We start from the raw sequence: 21,232 nt of genomic DNA, 5'->3' as shown, positions 1-21,232 counted from the left end.
CATAAAAACAAAAAAATAAAAAACACATGCATTTCCTTTCTTCCCACCCACTCTTTCCCTGACTTAATTTGATATCATTAAAAAAATGAACGTGAAATTAACATAAAAATTAAGCTTTAATACCAAAAAAAAAATGCAAAAATTTGAATATCCAAATAAAATGTATGGGGAAAACCTCAAAAATATGCCCGAGTCTTGATCTAGTTAATATTAGTATTATATTATCATTTGATATTATGGGAGCAGCATTAGGACTGTTGATGCTGTGACTACTAATACATGTTATGATGGTGCTTACATGTATTCTTACCTGTAACAGCGAATCAAAACTATAATTTACAGGTTTCTATAAATCAGTCTATTTGAGGCTGAATAACAGGAGCAGAAGTGTAGATCTGCCTTCATCACGATGACCTCTCCTGTGGTCTCTGGCCTTATTCTGATCGCTTTTCTTTCTTTTTGTTAAAATCCCACTCACGTTCTAGTGCTTTTGTCATTCACATTCCTTCTGCTTTTGCCGGAGTTGTCCAATGTGATGTGTGCCCCTTAGTGTGCCCACGATCAGGGTTCACAGCGTTTTGGTTGCAGCATGCTGCAGCTGCATCCAAAACGATGCATTGTACAGTACAAGCATAGTGGATGGGATTTATAGAAATCTGCCCACTGTGCGTGACCTACGGTGCGGCTTCTCGAGCCACAAGCATGTCAATAGTTTTGCTGCAGAGTTACACGCGTTATCCACAGGGAGAACAGATGAGAGAGACCGCAACTGTCCGGACACTGATCGTGGGTACGGGCTGCTTCAGTCTCCTGCGGAGGAGACTCACGGCCCCACAGGTCCGGACGCAGCTGGTCCTGATCATGGGCACATACCCTAAAGGCCCTGTCACACACAGAGATAAATCTGCGGCAGATCTGTGGTTGCAGTGAAATTGTGGACAATCAGTGCCAGGTTTCTGGCCATGTACAAATGGAACAATATGTCCATGATTTCACTGCAACCGCAGATCTGCCAAAGATTTATCTGTGTGTGTAACGGGGCCTTAAGGGCCAGCTTTACACTTATACACAAGTTTTTTGTTCACGGCAGTGCTGCCATCACTTTACTGCTGTGTTGTGCTTGATTCACAGCCTTTTGTTTGTCCTGGTCTATAGCCAAACAGAAACAACCACCGGACCGGATTTGGCCTGCAGGCCACGGACTGCCTGAGACTGGAGTAAGGCATCATTCAGATGTGTGGTGTTGTTTTTTTGTTTTTTTTTGTTTTGTGTGCGAAAACTGAGACTATTTTTCATTAATGTGCTTTGTCTAACAGTTTTCAGTTCTCTTGTGTCCATGAGTACGATCAGTGTGGCATACATGTTTCTCAATTATTTTATTTATTTATTTTTTTTAAACTAATCATAAACATTAAAAAACAAAAAAAAAAACCTGGATGGAACTTGAAAGGCTTATTGGTGGCATCTCTATCGCTATCTAGCTTTCCCCCTCAAATGGGAATGGGTAAAAAAAAACTTGTTTTATTTTCTCTCTTCTCTCAATTGTACTCCCCAAACATAAGTTGATCACACACACCCCTAACAATTCCATAGACTTAAATGGGCACCAGTTCTGCCCACAGAACACACATGTGGAAGTGAACGTTTGATTGACAGCCCTGTGAGGTGGATGATTTCCCGTGTTGGACATGTCGGCTTGTAAACACAGGTGGCGGTGACCTGGATTGGTGCAAGGTGAAGACAAGAATATCTGGTCTATGTGCTGCATGGTTTGCACCTTCTTCAGCCCTGATCTTCAGGGTCAGCTCTCGGTACTACTGGAAGCATTGTAGCTGTCATTTCTCTCTTTAGTGACAACATGGTCCACCCAGAGCTGATGGCAAAGCAAGCAAAATCCCAAGCTGAAACTAACCTCTCCCCGCCAGCGCAGATCAGTGAAGGTGACACAAATCCATTTAGAAGCCAAGCCATGTGTCATAAGTTTATTTTATCTTGTATGACCTGTTCTGCATTATCCCAGCACAGAGCATATAAAAGGCCGAGGGACTCCAGCATCGGGTAGAACAACACGTTTTACTGCACTCATCAGATTATGTCCCAGGCAGTCATGTCATAACTACACCCCTCAACACTGAAATTGCAACACCTAGAAGGAAAAATCACGGAGTTATGGAAATCACAGGATTACTAGACTTAATAATATGCAAATCATGATGAAATGAGAACAAAATGTGCAAAACCTCCCGATTTTATTCAGTATTATGTCTGTGTAGAAATCCCCCTCACACATCTTGGCATGTTATTAATGGTTTTCTGAGTATTATGCCACGCTGAATGCACTTGGGCACCAAAATCATCAAGATCTGCTGTTGTCACCTCTTTTTACGATTGCTGACTAATGATGTCCCAGATGTGCTCAATGGGAGACCAGTCCGGAGAGGCTGCAGGCTATGGTAGCAAAGCTTAGTTTCCAGCACATTCTTTTATAAAAAAAAATTTTTTGGCAGAGCGGTGACTGAAGTACATCACTTGATTTCTAGTAGAATAAGCTTCAGTACTTCTGTGCTGGGTTTCCTGCTGTCACTGTTGGTGGTTGGACATAAAATAAGAGACAGAGGCGCGCTCCTAGTGTGACACCTGGTGATCCAGTGGGGGAGGGTAAAGTTAGAACCACTAACCTGTTCGGGTTGTGCAAACCTCGCACGACCCCGGTGAACGCTGCTGGTGTATTTCGCCCACCACACGCCCGAAGGAATCCTACAATCGGCCGGTCATGTGATGTGGGCCGCGGTCCTATAGTTATAGAAAGCTCCTCGCTAAGTCGGCTCCGTCTGCTAGCCCTCCGATGAGGGATTGTAAATGGAGAAGAAAGGATGCAATGGTATTTATCGGGCTCCAAAGATTGGAAGCAGGGGAATCAGGTACCAGGGCTGTGGAGTTGGAGTCTCGGAGTCGGTATAAAATGGACCGACTCAGACTCCTAAAATATATAATAAATTGGGTACAGGAGTTCAATGCAGAATGTGCTGAATATTTTTTCATAGGAATTTGGGAAAGTTATGAAATGTCCTATAAATGTCTGTTCTATTCCTGATCTAAGGCTACATTCGTTTTTGCTGCGTTTTTTGAGGATACGTTTTTCAGCTGCAAAAGCAGATCAGCTTTTTAAAAAAAAATCATCAGCTGAGAGGTTTTTTTTTTTAGCTCCTAGATAATGTTTTCAATAGCAAAAGCAGATTAGAAAAACGCCACAAACGGACTGCTCATTCTTTGTGAGGATCCGTTTTTGAGCTTATTGCCGCCAGAACCCCTAAAATATATTCCATCTTGAAGAGACGTGCTGGGAAAGGGGCAATTGTCGATCAAGCCACTCTGTGGGGCAGCACTTATTTAATGATTGAGCGATTGCTTGAACTAAGATATGGCGAACCCTCAGGTAACTCTAAATGAAAGTCAATGGACACAGGTGGCTGAATTGAAGGAGTTGCTTAATCACCCATTTACCATGACTAAAAATTACAAGCTGAGGATTTAACTCCTGGCATTTTCATAAGGGAGTGGAAGAACTTGCGATTTTGCCTGTCCCAAAGAGGAGATTTAATCGTAGATGGCATTTCTGCTTCAATGAACTAGATACAGCGATTGGAAAAAAAATTCCTCCGACAGCTGTTTATGTGGACCCAAGTCATCGTATACTGCTAGATGATCAACAGCTTACTAAAAGAAAAGAATCTCTGACTGAGATGGCAGTTAGGATTAGTGGCCTACAGGACTGCCAGGAGCAAGAGGACTTAGGTCCTGACAGTGCTACTGCTGCCATATCGTCATCCTCATCAGATGAGGAGTTTAACTTTGACAAGCATTTGGATGACATGGAGCAGGCAAAGCGTTGCCGCAAGGAAAAAGATTTCACTCCGTCTCCTATAGCAGCAGATTGACCAGATTTCAGTAAAATTTTTCACTTTCTCTCAAAGAAATAGAAAAATTCAACTGATCATCAAAACTGACTGTGCATGAGGCAATTCCTTTATACCCAGAAATTGTTAGAGATGTTGCCCATGTGGTTACGGCTTTGCCTCCAACCCAAGTTACTGTATAGAGGTTGTTCTCTAGCCTTAAAATTATTAGGTCAGATTCGAGGTCATCTGCGAAGGAGGATCTGATGGAGGCAATTTTCTTTCTTAGAAGAAATGCATACACTGCACATGTTTAGTATGTTTTTGTTGAAAACTTTTTTTTTTTGTTTATATATCTGTGTGTATAGGTATAGAGATAGAGGGATAGATTTTTTTTTTTTTTTTTTATTACATAGTGTATAATTTACAATTTATTACAGTTTTGTGTTCTAAAGTTGTATTCCAATAAATAGAACATAAAATACCGTATATACTGGCGTATAAGACGACTTTTTACCCCCTTAAAATAATGGCTACAGTGGGGGGTCGTCTTATACGCCGGATATACGGGGGGGGGGTGTGTATGTACACTGCAGCGTCCAGGGGAGTTGGTGGAAGCAGCTCTGGAGCACAGGGGAACGCTGCGGGCTGCATCCTTTGATCTCCTGCACCCGCTCATATAATATGCACAGCCGCTGTCCATCTCCAATGGTGCTGAAATCGCACGCAGTGAGGGGCTGGGGCAGCGGTGCATATTATATGAGCCTGCGTCCCAGTGTGATCGCACATGTCCCCCATGTGTTAGATTTGGCCCCCAGGCTGCTGCTCATTCTAAAATAAAAAAGCTTTACTTACCCCTGCAGCGTTTCTCCCTGTGTCCCTGCTTCCACTGTGATCAGGCAGAGAGCTCAGCCTGCTGTGCCGATCACATGACCGCACTGACAACCAGGAAGTGGAAGAACAGAAGCACGGAGCAGACAGGAGATAAGGAAAGAGGGTTTTATTTTACTTTGGGCAGCAGCCTAGGGGCCATATCTGACACAGGGGGACTTGTGCGATCTATAGGGGCCATGGGCAGCACTATGGGGGAGATATCTAACACAGGGGGACTTGTGCCCATTATGGGCCCCAGTGAGCTGCTTCTAACCCCCCAGATGTATGCCCTGCCAATCCCCCCCCCCCCCCCGCCGATGCCGCGGGTGCTGTACCCGCCGAGCCGCGGGTGCAGGCCCCACAGAGCAGCAGAGTTGTGTGTATTTGTCTGTATGTAGCAGAGTTGTATGTGTTTGTCTGTATGTAGCAGAGTTGTACGTGTTTGTCTGTATGTAGCAGAGTTGTACGTGTTTGTCTGTATGTAGCAGAGTTGTACGTGTTTGTCTGTATGTAGCAGAGTTGTACGTGTTTGTCTGTATGTAGCAGAGTTGTATGTGTTTGTCTGTATGTAGCAGAGTTGTATGTGTTTGTCTGTATGTAGCAGAGTTGTACGTGTTTGTCTGCATGTAGCAGAGTTGTACGTGTTTGTCTGTATGTAGCAGAGTTGTACGTGTTTGTCTGTATGTAGCAGAGTTGTATGTGTTTGTCTGTATGTAGCAGAGTTGTATGTGTTTGTCTGTATGTAGCAGAGTTGTATGTGTTTGTCTGTATGTAGCAGAGTTGTATGTGTTTGTCTGTATGTAGCAGAGTTGTATGTGTTTGTCTGTATGTAGCAGAGTTGTATGTGTTTGTCTGTATGTAGCAGAGTTGTGTGTGTTTGTCTGTATGTAGCAGAGTTGTGTGTGTTTGTCTGCATGTAGCAGAGTTGTGTGTGTTTGTCTGTTTGTAGCAGAGTTGTGTGTGTCTGTTTGTAGCAGAGTGTAGTACCATTGTTTCAGTCCAGTTGTGGCTTTATACAGCAGGGAGGAGCATTCCTTGCTGTACTAAGTGAACATTGGAGCGATTGATCTGTCAATGGCCCTTTAAAAACATATTGTACGGCTCTCGCGGAATTAAAATTAATATGTTGCAATCAAAGCAGACTTTTTTTCATTTGGGAGCGGGGTAGTCTTATACAGTGAGTATATCCCAAATTCTATATTTTTAGGGCAGAAGTTGGGGGTCGTCTTATACGCCCAGTCGTCTTATACGCCGGCATATACGGTATATCTAAATATCTTGATTATTGCATCATAAAAATGATTAAATGTCTGATGTTCACATTGTACTACAATAAATTTTTCACTTAAATATAAGCAATATATGTGGGAGTCTGAGTCGCGGAGTCGGTGCAAGGGAAATTGAGGAGTCGCAGGTTTGGCTTACCGACTCCACAGCCCTGTCAGGCACGGTTACATTTACTTCTTTATTCAGAGATCAGGAATATCACTTCATGACAGGTTTCGGCAGCATACTCCATCATATGAACACCTGAAAAAAGAAGTACATGTAACCGTGCCTGGTTCCCCTGCTTCCAAGCTTTGCCGCCCGATAAATACCGCTGCATCCTTTCTTCTCCACTGCTGGTGGTTGGACCTAGGACAATCGGATGAGCCCTAGCCTGTTGGTTTGATCCCTTTTGACCTTGGCATCTAAAACGTTTTGTCAAGATCAAAGATTGGCTCCAAGCAACAGTTACAGGCTTGTCAGCTGCCTCTAATAGAGACAGCCCCCGCCGCATAGAGCGAGCTCAAATCCTACGCCTGCTACATAATTTCTTAATGCATATTTGTCTTTGGTCATAAAAGGATAAACCTGATCCATCAAGAAAGCAGAAAAATGTAACTTGTCCCACGTGCCCAAGTATAAATATTCCATATTTACACCATAATCTGTTCTAAATACAATGGGGGAAATAAGTATTTATAGAAAATATATCGAAGGAACTAAAGCTCACAGTTCATAGGAGCCCATGGGGGCTTCAGTATATGACGAGTGTTGTGTGGAAGGATAGGCTAAAATCACACCTGAGCAGTGCATGTGATTTTCAGTTTCTCCATATAGAAGGTATCTTGTAGCTTCATCACCAACAAAGGCTTTGTATGAAGTATTAAATGAATTTCATTAACAGTGTTCGATACCCTGTCATTTCAAATTACTACTAGAGTTGATCAAAATCCGGGACTGGCGGATCCCTGCCGGATTTAAAAAAAAAATAAAAAAAATCTGGATCCACTCCGGATTCCGGTGCCCATGTAAGTCTATGGGGACCAGAATCCGGAGATTAAAAATGTTTGTGTAAGGGATACGGGGGTAGGAGCGCGCGCGGTGTACTCACGCGAGGCTGTGTCATGGAAGCAAACTCCTTCCGGGTCACGCTTTTCCCTTCCAGAGCCGACAATTCAATATTCATTGATTTGCCCACCCACCAGCGCGTGTAATTGGTTGCAGCTAGACGCGCCCCCACCCTGAGTGGCAGCGTGTCAGCTGAATACAACCAATCACAGGCGGCAGGACGGCCTGTGGGTGGGTAAAGCAGTGCAAGTGTCTGCGGGTCAGTATGGTGAATGTGCATGTTTTTCAGAAGCACATGCACATTCCTGTCAGAAGTGTGCGGCTGTGCCGGTGATGCACTATCAGACTCATACAAGTCTCATATGACATCAGCCGGCACAGCCTGCGCTCTCTGAACATGAGCGTGCATGTACCTAGAAAGACATGCACACTCCTGTCAGAAGTGTGCGCGGCTGTGCCGGTGATGTGGCGCTTTTTTATTATTTAAATAAATAATTAAATATGACGTGCAGTCCCCCCTTATTTTCATCCCCAGCGATGATAATGCCGGCTGGGGGCTGGTATTCCAGCCCGCAGCCACCCGGTATTGCCGCATCTATTAGATGTGACAATCCCAGTGCAATACCGGCTCTTCTCGATTTCCCTGGAGCGGTGGTAATCGGGGTAATAAGCGGTTAATAGCAGTTCACAGCTGCTACTAAGCCCTAGGTTCGTGATGGCACAGCTGTCTTAGATTCCTGCATCACACTAACCTGTAAGTGAATGTAAATAAACACAGAGAAAAATCCTTTATTTGGAATAAAGTACAAAACACACCCCTTCCTTCACCTCTTTATTAACCCCCTAACACCCTGCAGGTCCGGCGTAATCCACACGAGGTCCCACGCTGCTTCAGCTCTGCTACATACCCAGCGGCCATAGAGCACGACCGCTGGCTGTGCAGACAATGCAGCACGATGACTGCACGGCAGGCAGACACTGTCACAGCCTGCAACCAATCACAGACCAGAGGGTGGGCGGGGAAAACCCGGAAAGCTGTGTGTATATGATGCACAGTACAGGAAGTGAATGCGCGACTCGGAAGCAGGGTGCCGCCATGACAGAGTCTCGGTAAGTATGAAACGCTGTTTTATTTCTGTTTTTCTTTCTTTCAGTTATTTTCCCCAGTGCTGGATCCGGATCGTGCACCCAGAAATCTGGGTCCGGCAACTGGAAATCTTTAAACCGCGTGGATCCAGACTTCTACAGCTCGGATCCGCTCAGCCCTAATTATTAGATATCACTTAAGTCATGGACATGTATGGTTTGATTTCTTTCCCTGTGTGGACTGGATGGGTTGTTACCAACATCTGGTGAGAAATTAGTCTATCTTCTGTAGACATACAGTATATTTATTTAGAAAATGTCTAACGTGTTCAATACTTATGTCACCTGCTGTATTTTGGTGGCTCGTGGCTGAGCTGGGAATAGACCTGGCCGGCAGTCTACCTTGGAAAGTCTTGTTTGCTCCTCACTGCAGTTCCTTTTCTTTGTGCCCATTTGGCGTCTTGTGATCCGTTCAGCTTTTATTTGTTGAAACAGTGAGTTAAAGGAAAGGTGAATAAATATCTTCATAGCCGGAAAGCGGACAGATAACTGTACGGAAACACCATGCCCCCCCCATATTATAAAATAGGTAACGCTTTCAGCATGTGATGATGCATTAGGTAGTGTCTGTACATGCGGCTCACAGCCTGCACAGAAGTAAGAAGACGGAATATAGAAGTGTTGTGTGATCCATGATCATTGCTGTCCTGTTACTTCTAGTCGCTTATTATGCTTTCATCCATAATGGAGACACTGGCAGGAGGAACGTCCCGACTTGCTGACCCCCATGCAAGGTGTTTCCTGCTTGGCAATAACTTGTACGTCAAGAGCGCTTGTTTTTGCAACTTTGCTCCTAGTCCACATTATAAGATATATCAGGGCAGTAGTTGTGGATTATTCAGATTGTATTGTGATGTTTTACATGTATGAGGGCATCAAAGAAAGGCTGCCCCCTTCCCCTTACAAAAAAAAAAAAAAAAAAAAATGCATACGGAGCTGTATATACAGTGCAGAATAGTAACAGAAGACGTGTTCACTCCGCACTGATGCTGAAAACTTTCCAAGGGGAGATCCAGGACACACCAGTGGAGATAAGTGATTATTTTTCTTGAAGCTTGTAATGGCCTTGAAATATATGGACTAAAAACCACTTATCTCCTCGGAGTCCTGGATGTTCCCTTGGAAAGTTTTCAGCAGCAGCGCGGAGTGAACACGTCTTCTGTTACTATTCTGCACTGTATATACAGCTCAGTATGCATTTTTTTTTTAAGGGGAAGGGGGCAGCCTTTCTTTGATGCCCTCATACATGTAAAACATCACAATACAATCTGAATAATCCACAACACAGCAGCAGCGCGGAGTGAACACGTCTTCTGTCTTTTTTTATGCACTGTCCTGTGCACTCGGTTATGTGCAGCAGCTGCTCTGTTGTTAAAGGGAAACAGTCATCAGGATTTTCGTATATAAGGTAAAGCCAGTGCTATACTGGCCCTATCAGGCTGATTATTTACATACCATTAGTGGTCAGCTCAGATGTTTAGAATTTCAAATCCAAGATAGTGACATTTAAAAATTCGTCAGCTTTTTGATTTACAGTTTCACCGGAGCAGATAATGACCGGGTGGGTATTCATCTGGATCCCCCCACCCCTCCTGCCTGTTCCTACCTCTCTCTGGCTCTATGCGAAGTTTTCTATTCAGTAAGATGGCGGCGGAGTTTGCACCTGTGCGTAGCGCTCATCTCCGGCACCGTCTTTTATTTATGGTTTTGGACAAAAAAACTTAAATCCAGAAGAGCCTTTTTTTTTTTTTTTTTTTCCTCCCATTGCCAGTGAAGGTACCTCCTCTCTCAGCAGTGGGGCTATCAGCCAGTAGCTACTTGAGTTACCCTTAGTAATAGAAAATGCAGTGGGAGCCCACACATTTTTTTGTTTAAATGAATGTTAAAAAAAAAAAAATGACGTGGGCTTCGCCATATTTTTGTATGCTAGCCAGGTACAGCAGGCAGGTATGGGCTGCCCCCAAACCCCCAGCTGCCTATTTGTACCTGTCTGGGAACCAAAGATATAGGGAAGCCCTTTTTTAATTATTTCATGAATTTCCTGAAATAATTAAACATAAACGACGTGGGCTTTTCCCAATTTTTGTATCCAGCCAGGTACAACTAGGCAGCTGGGGACTGAAATCCGCAGTGCAGGCTGGCCCAAAATTTGTGTCCACCCCCCACTCCCCCCTGCTGCAAATTGTAGTCTGTAGCCGCCCTAGAAAATGGCGCTTTCCTAGTAACGCCATCTTCTGGCGCAGTATCCAACTCTTCCAGCAGCCCTGGCATGCTGGGTAATAAGGGGTTAATACCAGCTTTGTTTTACCAGCTGCTATTAAACCAGAGATTCTTAATGTCAGGCCAAGTTTCACCCGGCCATTAAGAATCTCCAATAAAGGGTTAAAAAAAAATCACACAGAGAAAAAATACTTTATTAGAAATAAATACAGACACACTTGGAAACACCATGTTTATTACTCCCTCTCACCCCTCCAAGATCCTGGTCTTCAACCTGGCGCTGGCTTGGTATCTTGGGGCAGCACGGTGTCCTCCGATCAGCTGATCAGCTGTTCTCCTCTGCTGTTGTGACTGCGCATGCTGCTGCGGTCACGAGAGCAGATGATGTGAGGGCGCATGAGCCGCCCTCTCAGTCAGAAGAATAGAAGAGCAGGGGGTAATGCGGGCTTCAGAAAGATGGCGCCGGAGATGAGCACTATGTGCAGGCGCCAACTCAGACGCAAATCATACTGAATACAAAAATTAGCATGGAGCCAGAGAGGGAGGAATAGGCGGCGGGGAGGGCGGGAATCCAGATGGATACCCGCCCGGTTATTATCTGCTGGTGCAACTGTCAATCAGAAAGATGACTAATTTTTATAAACTTTACTTTCTTGGATTTGAAAGCCTAAACATCTGAGCTGACCACCACAGGTATGTAGATAATCTGCCTGATAGTGCCAGTATAGCACTTGTATACGAAAATCCTGATGACTGGTTCCCTTTAAGCGCATGTCTTGTGTGTGACATCTTGAAAAGGTGAGTGTTCCTGTTTCCTCTTCTTATTCCCTTTTTTACCAGATAAGACCCTATTTTGCACCTTTGCTCCTTGGTATTCTTTCATTTACCTGGCTCTACAGTGAAATTGGGGACTTTAACCCTATAAAAATCCTACCAGCCCTATACATTTTAGGCTGCTTTCACACTACGTTTTTTTAGCATGCGTCATGAACGTTTTTTTGCTGCAAAAGCGGATCCTGTTTTTGCAAAGAAAAACGCATGCAAACGCATGTTATTTTGCAGGATCCTGTCACTTTAAGTTTATGGGCGGCCATTGGAGTCAGGGGAACTGAACGTGAAAGACTGGGAGCCGACATCTGACAGCTGCGGAGGCTCGTAACCAAGGTAAACATCGGGTAACTAAGCGAAGTGCTTTCCTTGGATACCCGATATTTATCTTGGTTACGAGCGTCTGCAGCTGCTAGGAGCCGGGCTCCCTGCACACGTAACCAAGATAAACATCGGGTAACTAAGACCGCGGTTACCCGATGTTTACCTTGGTTACGAGCGTCCTCCGCTCTCAGGCGGGGTAGAGTGGAGAGAGAGGGAGGGGGCGAGAGGGAGAGACTGATCACGCGAGGCTGGTTTCTGGGCATGCTCAGTAGAGCAAGCAGGATCCTGTCTATCAGCATGCTAGCGTTCACATGTGTTTGTGTGCTGTTTAGTGAGGATCCAGCAATTTGCAGTATTTGGACGCAGCTCAAAAACGCTACAAGTAGCGGTTTTGAAAAAAAACTGCAAGTCGCTAGATCCTCACTATAACGCACGCAGACGCAGGTGAACGCATGTTGACGCGAGTCCATTGCAAATGCATTGAAATGAAAACGCATTTGCACTGGATCCGTTTTTGCGTTAAAAAAAAAAAACGTTCATGACTGATGTTAAAAAAAACGTAGTGTGAAAGCAGCCGAAGTGGTACAGTACCTAAGAAAATAACTTTTTTTGCAGCACCCTATGAGGGGTTAACAGCTTAGTGCACTCACTTTTGAATTTTGGAGCCTTCCCCCGCATCTGACAGTGCTTGCTTCTCTAAAACGCTTCCTTAACTCAGCCCTCATCTCTGCTTGTGCGCACAGACACTGCCTGATCTGGGTGGGCGCAGTCTTCTCCCCGGCTCCTCTCTGCTGCTGCTCGCTCCGTACCCTTCCATGTGTAGTGATCTGCTGCTGCAGAGAGGAGAATGCAACCACACTGGCAGTGTTTGTGCTCACACTCACAGACACTATCTCCAAAACTGCAAATTGAGGGGGTGTAATGGTGGCCACTCCAAGGGTGCACTGAAGCTTCTCATTTGCATTTAAGTTAAAATCTATATTTCTCAGGTACTGTACCACTGACCGGTACAGAGCTAGTGTGACTATTATAGGGGCTAAGTCTCCTCTATCACTGAACAGCTAGTTTAATGTGCGTTTTGATGGGTCACTCACTTTTAAATCAATGGTCTTTGTAGCTGTTTGTTATAAGCCAGTGTTAATTAGCTTTGATGTGGTTTATCTTAGGCTTTTTTATATAGGCATTATAGACTAAAAAGCATTTTTGCCCAAGGTGGTCCATTTCCATTAGTAATGCATTTACAGGAAAACGTGAGATTTTTTTTTTTCCCTTGTTACAATTTGCTACATTCTCCCCCCCCCCCCCCCCATACTGTTTTGTATACTGAATGGCAATAGCTTCTCCGAGACGTGACCACCATCAATGTGTTTAAAGGGGACCAATCATCAGGATTTTCGTATATATCCTAAAGCTATCTGGCTGATTCTATACATACCTTTAGTGGTCAGCTCGGATGTATAGATTTTGAAACCTAAGAAATTAAAGTTTATTATATTGGCAGCTTCTTGAGTGATGGAAGCTGAAGATAAGATAATATCTGGGGGGTATTCATAGTTATCCCCTCCCCCACTTAGAATTAACATAAGTATTATACAAACGATTCACTTTTTCCCCTGCAGCACCTGTGAGGTCATACCCATGTGACCAGAAGGGGCGGGGCCTCAGCCAACAAAGCTGATACCACAAAGCAACATTTTTCTGTTGGCTGATGCCCCGCCCCTTCTGGTCACATGGGTATGACCTCACCAAAGGTCCTGCAAGGGAAAAAGTGAATCATTTGTATAATGCTTATGCTAATTATAACAGGGGGAGGGGATAACTATGAATACTCCTAATGAGTGAGGGCCTAGTCCCCTGGGCGATTGTTCCCGGTCAGTCGCCCCCATTAGCATGTTGGTACGCCCCTGTGGGTGTGTTAACATGCTAATGGATACGCAGCGTCACAGGATGATCTCACTCACCTCTCTGCTGCCATCTCGTCTGACAGGGGGATTTCGGCCCAGTGTGCATGACCCCGGATTTTCGGTCATGCGCACTATGAAGTCGGGTGTACACGTCCTGGCTTCAAACTGAAGTAGTGCGCATGAGCCAAACTCTGGGGTGTACTAACATGCTAATGGGGGTGACTGGCCGGGGAACTAACGCCCAGGGGACTAGGTCCTCGCTGATTAGCATACGATAAAAGATCTTTAGAATACTTTTTCTAAAGATCTTTGTATCTATGCTACTAGATACAGGGACGGTTAGGCAGGGATTAGCAATATGCACACAGAACTGCTCATGGTTCTGGGTGTAGATTGGACCGGACAGGTTCCCTTTAAATATGTTGCACTATTAAATATGTGTGGTTCAGTTTTTTGGAATAAGGCAGCCATGTTTTTCTTACAACTCCTTTTAAAGGGAACAAAGCACCTGACAGGTTCCCTTTTAAGAGATGTCACTTGTGGGTGAACTCTGTTTAATCTCTTCCGTGGCCCATATAATACCGTGTTTTTCCAAAAATAAGCCCTAGCAGGGATTTTCAGCATTTTCGGAGCAAGGCTTAAATAAAAGCCCTCCCCGAAAATAAGCCCAGTTACGGTTCAATAATGAAGTGTCCATGCAGATAGTTACAGATACTGCAGGACACTTCATTATACACAGCGAGCACCCCGCAATCACGCTTACCCGACGCTGAGCAGCAGGACCTGCAGTGATCGCACCCCCACACACAAACATCGGCTCGCACACACACACTCTCCACTTCCAGCGACACCGATCTCTTCTCGCCGGCAGAATCCGGAGAGTTTGTGCGGTTGAGAGGAAGGAACTGCCGCAACAGGACCTGCAGACGCTCGTGACTTCCTCCTATCATTCCCTGCGGCCGGAAACGCGTGATTTGTGTGTGTGATCAGCGATCTGCTGTGTGTGTGTGTGTGTGTGTCAGCCAGCAGCAGAGGAGGACGGCGTGCAGCACCCACCGGAGATCACAGGAGGATCTGGGAGCCATGCAGACGTCCAGGTCTGGTAATGAGTTTCCTGGGAAGTGGGGGTTCTGCTTTTTTGGGGGGTAAACTTACCCCCAACTATGTTTCTCCAAGAATAAGACTTCCTCCAAAAATAAGCCCTAGTGCTTTTTTGGGGGTAAAAAAAAAATATAACACATTCTGTCTTATTTTTGGAAAAACACGGTAGAAAGCAAATGTATTATCACCTTCCATGTCACCGTTGTCTGTGATGTCATTGCTGCTATTCTCGGCGATCACTTGACATTGTATCAAGTGACCACTGCAGCTGATCAGTGACCCCTGATCAGTTGCAGCTCTTAAGTATTTCGGCGTGCGGATGTCTGTACTACGGTCGATCAGTGGTCACTGATGGACTGCAGGGGTCACATGACTCCATAGCATCCCAAGACCTACCAAGAGTATCAGAGCCAGCATAGCAGGGGTGGTGTCACTGCAGAAGGTGCTTGTTCATTGTTTATTTGTTTGCGGCACTGAAGTGGTTAAGCAGGGGTTGTCCAGTAGTGGAAAACACTTTTAAGTTAAACTGTGAATACCTATAAGGTCCGCCATTTCTAGACTGACCGCAGATCTACACCGCCAAATTCAGCAGCCACATAGGCCAATGTTAAACTCTTGAATTTGATCCAACCCACAGTTTGTGCACAGACCATGAATCTCCTGACATGTAAAACCGGGCCTTGGATGTGTGCACAGATAGTACTACTTCCTTGTCTCTTGCTATGTGCATGAATCGATGCCCCTTTATTAAAGGGAACCTATCACATATATGCAATCTGATGTGTGGATAGCATAGCAATTACTCTAAAGGGGAAGCTGAGCAGATTGATGCATAGGTTTGTTGGAAAAGATTCACTATCACTTGTATTTTATTCCTTGAAATCCCTGGTGTTTGCATGCAGGAGTCCTGTGGGTGGTCCTAATTGGTGATCGCACCGCCCACTGGACTCATCATGGGTTTCCATTAATAAAGTAAGTTTTACTGAAAATTTTCTCAAAAAAATGTCTTTTTGATGTGATCCGCTCCTCCTATCACCTCTGCAGATCAGGCGGCTTTCTCTACATGACAGGTTCTCTTTAAGTCTCATCACTAAGTCAGGAAAGCAGGAGATTCCCGATGATGATGATGATGGCTGAGAAATTGCATATTGAGTAATTCAGAAAAAGGAAATGGACTTCACTAGAAATAAAAGCAGCAAATTGTGTTTCAAGTAGGAAGATGTTAATTGGAAGAATTATTCTGTGCAAACTGGTGGAGTAAATTTACCTGGGAATGTGGACCGCTTTCTGCACGAAAATCCATGTCCGTTTCAGCCCCAAAACATCCGCAGCAAAGAACAACTTGTGACTATACTCTTGGGTTTGGGCACACTTGCGAAACGGTCTTGCCTCATCACATACCAAGACCTGGATGTGCCTCTTGTTAATCTGTGAGCAAAGCGGACACTGGCAACGTGAGACCATCACAAGATTTCTAACCAAACACTTAGGTTTCATGTGAGTCTTAGTAATAAGTTACAGTAATACTGGGCTGCTGCCTCCGGGGCAGTCAGATGCTGTGCTAGAGCCCTGGCAGGGGTTTTAGACTGCTCATACCCTGCTCTGATGGGTTCGCAAATGACAAAAGCATCCTGTTGCTTTGTGGAGTTGTATTAAAGGGATTATGTAATAAAACAATTTTAAACTTGTTAAAAAAATGTGAAGTATTAATGCTTTATTTTATGTTAACACTTTTTATTTTAATAGTGTAGGATATCAAAAATTGTAAGTTTTGAGATTTTCCAATTAAACACTAGGGGGAGCAGCTGCTGAAATTTGCCATGAAAACCCAGTGTACAGCGAGGTCACATTATGACTACAGTAAATGGTGGGATCTGCTCCTTGTGTGATGTCTCTTCCCCTGCCCTTCTAGACATTTGCAAAAGGATGAATTTATGATGACCGTGTGGAGCCATTTTTTGGGTGACTTCAGTGCGATAGTGAAATGTGAACAGCATCACCGAGAACGCCAACCCTGTTGGTGCTACTTGCCGACTCTCGCACTGGTATTAGGGACTCAGGCCATCTCCCGCGCCAATATTAGGCTTTGTGCGCACTGAGCGTTTTTTGCAGCGTTTTTGCGCGTTTTTCGGGTGCGGTTTTGGGCTCAAAACTGCATGACTTTGCTTCCCCAGCAAAGCCTATGACTTTTCATTTTTGCTGTCCGCCCACAACTTTTTGTCAATTCTTTCCTGCGTTTTACTAGGTTTTTCACCCATGCAATGCAGTGCTCAAAACGCAGTAAAAACGCATGCGTTTTTTACCGTGCACTTTTTTGTCGCAAGTTCATTTTTGTTTTTTGGGTTTTTTTTTTGCATTTCTGTGCGTTTTTTGTTTTTTTTTGCGGCCAAAAACGCAGCGTAAAAAAAAAAAATTAGGGACGTGGGCCGTCTCCCGCAGCGTGGGGTTAGATGAACTGCCCTACTCATTCAGTTTGACTCATTCAAATGTCTAATGCAGGGACATCTGCATGAGGCTTTACTGCTGACTAAATAAAATGTTAAAGGGCACTCTACACGCAGCGATATCGCTAGCGAGCGTACCCACCCCCATCGGTTGTGCGTCACGGGAAAATTGCTGCCCGTGGCGCACAACATCACTTACCCGTCACATGTATACTTACCTGCCTAGCGACGTTGCTGTGGCCGGCGAACCGCCTCCTTTCTAAGAGGGCAGTTTGTGTGGCGTCACTAAGCGGCCGCCCAATAGAAACGGAGGGGCGGAGATGAGTGGCAGGATGAACATCCCGCCCACCTCCTTCCTTCCTTATTACGGGCAGCCGCAGGTACGGTGTCGTTCCTCGTTCCTGCGGTGTCACACATAGCGATGTGTGCTCCGCAGCAACGACTAACAACCTGCAACAGCAACGATAATCAGGAATGAAACGACGCATCAATGATTAGGTGTGAATTTTTGATCGTTAACTGTCGTTCGTGCGTTTCACAAGCAACGACGTCGCTGACGAGGCCGGATGTGCGTCATGAATTTCGTGACCCCAACGACATCTCGTTAGCGATGTTGCGTGTTAAGCGGCCTTAACAGGACATTTCATTTTCTATTAATTATTGAATATATAATCAATTTTTACTGTTCTTAATTGGATCGTCAAGGTTATTCTGACCATTTTCAGTTTCATTCCTATTTCTCATTCCAGTTTTGTATAGATGTTGGTTTTATTCTAGCATTGTACAGGGATCCAATATAGGCCTGATTTGCTTTTCGGTAATATAACGAATGACTTGTAATATTTTTTTTTTTTTTATTTTTTTTTCCCCAACAGCTTTCTGGGGTGACTCGTTTTCTCTGAGGAGCCTAGAAGCAGACGGCTCATGACTTCAGATCAGGATACTAAAGTTGTGGCTGAACCGCAGGTACAGCAAGTCCAAGAAGCCAAAGATAGTTCACATCTTGTAAGTACCAACTTACGTGCTTCATAAATGTCCAGGATGGCTGCTCTGGCCTGTGCTGGAAAATTCCATTAAGGCCTCATTCAGACTTCGGTGACAAAAGAATAGACTGATGTTCATTAGTGCTTTTGGATCAGCTTCCTATCAATGTTTGGTCTGTCAGATTTTTCAATCAGCACATAGTGTGTGTGTGTGTGTGTGTGTGTGTGTGTGTGTGTATGTATAATGTATGTGACCTGTGTGTGTATATATATGTATAATGCATGTAGTGTGTGTGTGTGTGTGTGTGTGTATATATGTATGTGTGTATATGTGTGTATATATATATGTATATATCTGTATATATATATGTGTGTGTGTATATGTGTATATGTATATATGTATGTGTGTGTAGATACACACATTATATATGTATGTATATATCTATATCTATATCTATATCTATATCTATATCTATATCTATATCTATATCTATATCTATATCTATATATATATATATATATATATATATATATATATATATATATACCGTATTTTTCGCTTTATAAGACGCACTTTTGTTCCCCCAAATTTTGGGGGAAAGTAGGGGGTGCGTCTTATATGCCGAATATACGGGGGGGGGGGGGGGTATATGTATATATATGTACACTGCAGGGTCCAGGGGAGGTGGGGGCAGCAGCTCTGGAGCACAGGGGAACGCTGCGGGCTGCAGCCTTTGATCTCCTGCTCCCGCTCATATAATATGCACAGCCGCTGTCCATCTCCGGTGGTGCTGAAATTGCATGCAGTGATGGGCTGGGGCAGCGGTGCATATTATATGATGGCACATGCCCCCCCTGTGTTAGATTTGACCCCCAGGCTGCTGCTCATTCTAAAATAAAAAAGCTTTACTTACCCCCTGCAGCGTTTCTCCCCGTGTCCCTGCTTGTACTGTGATCAGGCAGGCAGAGATCTCAGTGTGCTGTGCCGATCACATGACCGCACTGAGAACCAGGAAGTAAGGAACAGAAGCACGGAGGGAGACAGGAGGGAGATAAACGCTGGAGGAGGTAAGGAAAGAGGGTTTTATTTTACTATGGGCAGCACTATGGGGGCGATATCTAACACAGGGGGACTTGTGCGATCTATATAGGGGCCATGAGCAGCACTATGGGGGCGATATCTAACACAGGGGGACTTGTGCGATCTATATAGGGGCCATGGGCAGCACTATGGGGGCGATATCTAACACAGGGGGACTTGTGCGATCTATATAGGGGCCATGGGCAGCACTATGGGGGCGATATCGAACACAGGGGGACTTGTGCGATCTATAGGGGCCATGGGCAGCAGCATGGGGGCGCTATCTAACACAGGGGAACGTGTGCAATCCATAGGGGCCATGGGCAGCATTATGGGGGCGATATCCAACACAGGGGGACTTGTGCGATCTATAGGGGTCATGGGCAGCACTATGGGGACGATATCTAACACAGGGGGACTTTTGCGATCTATAGGGGCCATGGGCAGCACCATGGGGTCGATATCTAACACAGGGGGACTTGTGCGATCTATAGGGGCCATGCGCAGCAGCATGGGGGCGTTATCTAACACAGGGGAACGTGTGAAATCCATAGGTGACCATAGGCAGCACAGGGGAATGTATGCAATCCATAGGGGGCCATAGGCAGCACAGGGGAACGTGTGCCATCACAAGGGGGCTATATCCAATATAAGGGGGCCATATCAAGATTAAGGGGGCTAATTTTAGTATGGGGGGCTATAAGGGACATATACCCTATATGATTTCTTAGAGGGACACTGGCATTATAAGATGGACCCCATTTAACATTAAAAAAAAAAATTCTCCTTTCCTTCACCAAATTTGGGGGTGCGTCTTATAATCAGGTGCGTCTTATAAAGCGAAAAATACGGTGTATATGTGTATATATATATATATATATATATATATATATATATATATATATATATATATATATATATATATATATATATATATATATATATATATATATATATATATATATATATATATATACACACATATACATTATATATATATATATATATTATAATATAAATGTATATGTGTGTGTGTGTGTGTGTGTGTATATATATATATATATATATATATATATATATATATATGTATATGTGTGTATATATATGTATATTTTAGAAAATGTTGCATTATATACCGTATGTGTATATAATACCTGACCACATGCATGCCCAAGATTCAAGTTAAAAAAAAAAAAAAAAAAAAAAAAAAAAGTTGTGCCTTTTATTTACCTTTTCATGACATGGTGATTTTTCCTTTTTATTTTTGCATTTTTTTTTTTCTTCTCCTTTTTCTAATAGCCATAACTTTTTTTTTGCCATCCTCAAAGCCATGCAAGGGCTTGTTTTTGCTACGTAACACCATTCATTCTACCACATAGTATGAAGGAAAATAATTGAAAGTGCATACAAATTGCCAAAAAAAGTGCAATTATACAATAGATTTTGTGTTGTTTGTTTTTGTTTATTTTTTTTATGTACAATGTTCACTATACGGTATAAACTGACCTGGCAATGATTTTCCTGAGTCTCTGTTCCTACATCATGCAGCTTTCAGTTGAGCGAGCAAAAACCTGCTGACAAATTTCCTGTGATTTTTTTTTTTTTTTTGTTTTTTTGTTTTGAAGTTAGTGACCAGTTGAACTAATTATTTTCCCAAGCTTTCTGGAAGTACTCTTTATTTTATTTATTTACTTATTTAAAGAAATAATTAGTCACTTTTTGTATGTTGGCTACTTACTTACTGACATATGCTATAACACAGGACATGTGTAAAGGGGTACATCTTCTTTCCCAGTATGTTCTCTATTTATGGTGGTAACTTTCTTGTAGCGCAGCAGAGCTTTGCACTGATAGATGGAAATAGAGCGCGTCTGACAGGTGCGATTCGGGTGACTGTCAGTGTAATCTGACCATATTCTTCACTCCCCTGTGCCACCATGGGTTACACATAATACTGGTGCTATACATTATCACCGCTTGTCATATAAATGTATTTCTTCTATGTGTGTTACATTTTAAGTAGATGTTAATCATGAAGTAGCAAATACTGTAGTATTAATAAATTTAACATACAGTGGGTATGGAAAGTATTCAGACC

At 43.8% G+C, this 21,232-nt stretch overlaps 1 protein-coding gene across 1 annotated transcript in view; it reads left to right on the top strand.

Annotated features, from left to right (window-relative positions):
• LARP4B (La ribonucleoprotein 4B) overlaps positions 1 to 21,232 on the top strand; it is a 160,937-nt gene that overhangs the window by 41,123 nt on the left and 98,582 nt on the right. The window contains exon 3 of the mRNA XM_075315469.1: positions 17,946 to 18,075. Within this exon, the coding sequence (XP_075171584.1) occupies positions 17,995 to 18,075 (81 nt within the window). The 5' untranslated portion in view covers positions 17,946 to 17,994. The remainder of the gene's footprint in view (positions 1 to 17,945; positions 18,076 to 21,232) is intronic.

This window comes from Anomaloglossus baeobatrachus, chromosome 6 (genome assembly GCF_048569485.1).
Source record: "Anomaloglossus baeobatrachus isolate aAnoBae1 chromosome 6, aAnoBae1.hap1, whole genome shotgun sequence".
Taxonomy (NCBI): Eukaryota; Metazoa; Chordata; class Amphibia; order Anura; family Aromobatidae; genus Anomaloglossus; species Anomaloglossus baeobatrachus.
Note: the sequence above shows the minus strand (reverse complement) of the source record. Positions and strands in the feature narration are given on the sequence as shown.